The following is a 5332-nucleotide window of genomic DNA, read 5'->3' on the forward strand; positions in this document are numbered from 1 at the left end:
GTTTCTCTACTCCTGCTCCTACTCGCGCTCCAAAAACGACTATTAACAACACCCAACGAGGTATCGTATACTCGGGATTCTCTATACTAAAGCATTCCCGTTAAAGAAACCGGTACCTAAACAAACTACTGAGACTCTTATTTAAAGCAAGCAAGCAGGCACCTCAAATCCTTTTGATGTGGGATTCAATTGACGTGCCTACCTACCTGCTTGACCTGCTAGCTTGCTTGCTTATATATATTAATTCAGCTGCTTAACTCGTTTTTCTTGTATAACTTTTAAAATATGACGTTTTATAAAACGACGAATATGTCATTAGAACGAGCATATTTTTATCTACGTTTTAACCTAAGTTTCATTAAAAACGGAGTAAGGTAAATAAAATAATATATTTAATTATTAATATTAACGGTCTCCTATATTAGCCAAGGTTTGTCAAGATATTTCACCTTTCACACAATTATCTTACTCGTTTAACAATATATGAAATATAAATTACATATTTCACACGTTTATTACCAGCACATTAAGATTCGGGGTATTACATCCTTCCCTCCTTACAAAAATTTCGTCCTCGAAATTTGTCATTACTTAAAAAGATGAGGGTACTTATCTTTCATTATGTTTTCTAGTTCCCATGTAAAGTTGGGTCCATGACGTGCGTTCCACTTGACTTTGACTAACGGGATTTCCTTCTTGCGTAACTTTTTAACCTTTCTATCTTCGATTTGTAGTGGTTCTTCAATGAAGTTGAGTTTTTCGTCAACCTGTACCTCTTCCAGGGGTATTTGTTGGGCTTCGTCCACTAGGCACTTCCTTAAGTTTGATACATGGAAAGTATTATGTATTCCTGCCAGCTGTTCAGGAAGTTTTAGCCGATAAGCCACTGGTCCTACTTTGCTTGTTACTTCAAACGGACCAATGTATCGGGGTTTCAACTTTCCATTCTTTCCAAACCGAATCACTCCTTTCAGAGGTGATACCTTAAGCATTACTTTATCCCCTAGTTGGAACTCTAGGGGCTTACGCCTCTGATCTGCATAACTCTTTTGTCGATCTTGAGCACTTTTCATCCTTTCTTTGATTTTCTGGATCTTTTCTGTGGTCTCCACAATGATTTCTGGTCCTGATAGTTGACTTTCCCCTACTTCCGTCCAACAGATAGGAGTGCGGCACCTTCTTCCGTATAAAGCTTCATAAGGTGCAGCTTTGATGCTGGCGTGATAGCTATTATTGTAGGCGAATTCGATGAGTGGTAAATGAGTGTCCCAACTTCCACCAAAATCAATTACACAAGCCCGAAGCATATCTTCTAATGTCTGAATAGTCCGTTCACTCTGCCCATCCGTCTGAGGATGATATGCAGTTCTTAGATTAAGCTTGGTTCCCAACTCTTGTTGGAAACTTTGCCAGAATTTAGATGTGAAACGACTATCTCTGTCTGATATGATCGATACAGGCACCCCATGTCGTGAGACTATTTCTTTGATGTAAATTTGAGCTAGCTTGTTCATCTTATAGTCCTCACGAATTGGCACGAAGTGTGCAGACTTGGTCAATCTGTCCACTATTACCCAAATAGTATCATAACCGTGACTTGACCTTGGGATCTTCATGATAAAATCCATGGTGATTTTCTCCCACTTCCATTCTGGGATCTCTGGTTGTTGCAAGTATCCAGAGGGTTTTTGATGTTCTGCCTTCACCTTAAGGAATGTAAGGCATTTTTCCACATAATAGGCAACAGATCGCTTCATTCCTGGCCACCAATAATCTCTCCTTAAATCCTTATACATCTTGTCACTGCCAGGGTGAATGGAATACTTAGACTTATGAGCTTCCTCTAAGATTGTATCCTGCAGTCCTCCAAAATTAGGAACCCATATCCTATTGTTGAACCTAAGGATATTATCATTTCCCATTGTCAGTAGCTTCAGTCTCCCAATCATTCTTTCTTTTACAATATGATTCTCTTTTAAGGCTTCTTGTTGTATATTCTTAACTTGATCTAAGAGACTAGTTTTAACCTCTATTCTGGTTGCACGAATTCTTATTGGTTGAGTTTTCTCTTTTCTACTTAGAGCATCTGCTACTATGTTTGCCTTACCTGGATGGTATTGGATCTCACAGTCGTAATCACTTAATAACTCCATCCATCGTCTCTGACGCATATTGAGCTCCTTCTGCTCAAATATGTGTTTTAAACTTTTATGGTCACTATAGATAGTGCACTTTGTACCGTAAAGATAGTGCCTCCAAATTTTCAATGCGAACACTATGGCACCAAGTTCCAAATCATGGGTTGTGTAGTTCTGTTCATGAATCTTCAACTGTCTAGAGGCGTAGGCAATCACTTTGCCTCTTTGCATGAGTACACATCCCATACCATAGTGAGATGCATCACAGTAGACGGCAAAATCTTTTATTCCCTCAGGAAGTGACAGTATTGGGGTGCTACATAACTTATGCTTTAACATGTTAAAGGCTTCTTCTTGTTTAGGTCCCCAATTAAACTTAGAGGCTTTCTGGGTTAGTGTGGTTAATGGTGTTGCAATCTTTGAGAAGTCTTGAATAAACCTTCTATAGTATCCTGCTAACCCCAGAAATCTTCTGATTTCAGTGGGATTCTTCGGTACTTCCCATTTCTTGATGGCCTCGATCTTTGCAGGGTCAACTTGTATTAAACATTCATTTATCACGTGGCCTAGGAATTGCACCTCATGTATCCAAAATTCACACTTAGAGAACTTTGCATAGAGTTTCTCTTTCTTGAGCAATTCAAGGACTGCTCTTAGGTGTTGTTCATGTTCTACCTCGTTCTTAGAGTAGATAAGGATATCGTCAATAAAAACGATCACAAACTTATCGAGGTAAGGTTTACAAACCTTGTTCATGAAGTCCATGAACACTGCAGGTGCGTTGGTTAATCCAAATGGCATTACCAAAAGTTCATAATGACCATACCTAGTCCTGAAGGCAGTCTTAGGTATGTCTTCTGGTGCAACTTTCACTTGGTGGTATCCAGACCTCAAGTCTATTTTAGAGAAATAGCTTGCCCCTTGTAATTGATCAAACAAGTCGTCGATCCTGGGCAAAGGGTATTTATTCTTTATAGTGGCTTTATTCAAGTCTCTATAATCGATGCATATGCGCATCGTCCCATCTTTCTTCTTGACAAACAAGATGGGTGCTCCCCATAGTGACGAACTAGGTTGGATAAACCCCTTGTCAAGCAACTCTTGTAGTTGCTTCTTGAGTTCTTGCATTTCTGTCGGGGCTAGTCTGTACGGCGACTTAGCAATCGGTGATGTACCTGGAACTAGGTCAATGCGAAACTCAACCTGTCTATCCGATGGTAGTCCCAGGAGCTCATCAGGAAACACTTCGGGGTATTCTCGTACTACTGGCACGTCCTCGACCTTCTGCTTTTCTGTAGTGTTTATGTGCTTGTGCTATCGTGATGAGGTTCTTAGTCTTGTCAATGCGGTCTCCCGATATAGTTAGTTGTTTACCGTTGGGTAATCGGAGTCGGACGATCCATTTGTCACATATAACTTCCGCATGATATGGTGTCAACCAGTCCATTCCTATGACTATGTCGAATTCTCCAAGTTCCATAGGCATTAGGTCTATAGGGATAACATGGTTGTTTAAGCTTATTTTACAATTCTTAACTATGTCAACTATCTCTCTTTGACTTCCATCAGCCATTTCTACTGTAAAGGCATGATCTAGGGTTTGGGACGCCTGGTTCAAGTAAGGTCTAAAGGTAGTCGACACTAGACTTCTATTTGCACCGGTATCAAATAACACACGCGCATATACATCATTTATGAGATACGTACCCGTGATAACGTCTGTATTGTTCTTGGCTTCTTCTGTGGTGAGTACAAATGCCCGCCCTTTTAGCTGATTTGGTTGTGTCCTATCATTTCTTTTAAGTTCGGGACATTCAGATCTCATGTGGTTAGGGTCTCCACATTTGAAACACTTCTTCTTTTCCTTGCATTCTTGAAGAGCATGACCCGTCTTTTTACAATTTGGACAAGGAAAACGACATTCCCCCGTATGAAAGCGTTTGCAAATTTGACATTGAGGAAATCTTTTAGGCCTTTTAAAGTTGTTATTCCGGGTGTCCCCCTTTCTTTCTTCCCACTTTCTTTTTGGTGCGGGAGATTCAGCCTGCCGCAGAATCATCTCGGCAGCCATGACGGCGCCAGCCTCAACAGTTTCTGCAAAAGTCTTGGGGGATTTGGATTTGATAAACACCCTCATTTCAGAGGGTAGACCCCAAATAAACCTATTGATCAGTTGTTCCTCGGTCAATGCTAAATAAGAAACCAGTCGAGATATGTCGCTGAAACGAGAAACATACTCTCGATAGGTTTTATTTCCCATTTTTAACTGAAAGAATTCCACTTCCAGTTGCTCGGTCTCACTGGGAGGACAATACTTAGCAAGAAACTTATGAATAAACTCCTCCCACTTCATCTCCTTAACCTTTTCTTTTCCCTCTATTCGGACCACAATGTTCCACCAGTGAAGGGCTTCAGCTTCAAACATATGTACGGCGAACCGTACTTTGTTGCGGTCATCACACTCACATAGGTCTAATACCGACTCCATTCTGTTGAGCCAGTCTTGAGCTTCTAGTGCTCCCTTTCTTCCGTCGAAGGACTGAGGTTTACAGGACATGAAGTGCTTATAAGTACATTCCTTTGATTTGGAATATTCACCTTTTCCTTCTAGTGGCATGGTTGCAATAGTGTTTTTCCTTTCGCCCATTCCTTCCCTTTGTACTGGCGTGGAGGCTGCTGAGCTTTCTTCATGTCGCTCTCCAGATTGGTTAACATTACCGGTTTGTGCATTCTTCATTACCTTAGCCAATTCCACAGCTATATTGTGGATATCCTCAGTATTTAGACGCATGCTTGTACTAGACCGGGACCGGACACTGTGAGAGGGAGTTCGAGTCCTATAAGAACCTTCCTCTCTCCTTCTGTTATTTTGATTATTTCTAGACCCTTGTTCATCTCTATGTTCAGACATTGTCTCTTTCCTATAGGTATATGAGTATAAAGAGTTACTAGTATGTATGGTACATCATTATAATATAACAACTATATACATAACTTAGATATATATATATATATATACGTGTATACATATAGCACATAGAAAGGCACAACATAATTTACTTCTTCTAGCGTCACTCAACTGACTATGCAAGTACTTTTCCTGAGAACATGTTATTTGGCCTAGTCTGACTGTGCTATTAATCTTTAAAGAACTACTGGTTAAAGCTTAGGCATTCCTGCAATACCTAATTCGC

General features: G+C 40.3%; 2 protein-coding genes across 2 annotated transcripts; both read right to left on the bottom strand.

Annotated features, from left to right (window-relative positions):
* Window positions 1-587: 587 nt before the first annotated feature.
* Window positions 588-992, bottom strand: LOC110914231. Its single transcript, XM_022159037.1, has one exon. It carries the CDS (start codon window positions 990-992, stop codon window positions 588-590), a length of 405 nt encoding a protein of 134 aa, XP_022014729.1.
* Window positions 993-3372: 2380 nt separating this feature from the next.
* LOC110914232 lies at window positions 3373-5049 on the bottom strand. Its single transcript, XM_022159038.1, has one exon. The coding sequence runs from the start codon at window positions 5047-5049 to the stop codon at window positions 3373-3375; it is 1677 nt and encodes a 558-aa protein (XP_022014730.1).
* Window positions 5050-5332: the final 283 nt, after the last annotated feature.

Source organism: Helianthus annuus, chromosome 15 (assembly GCF_002127325.2).
Source record: "Helianthus annuus cultivar XRQ/B chromosome 15, HanXRQr2.0-SUNRISE, whole genome shotgun sequence".
NCBI classification, from domain to species: domain Eukaryota; kingdom Viridiplantae; phylum Streptophyta; class Magnoliopsida; order Asterales; family Asteraceae; genus Helianthus; species Helianthus annuus.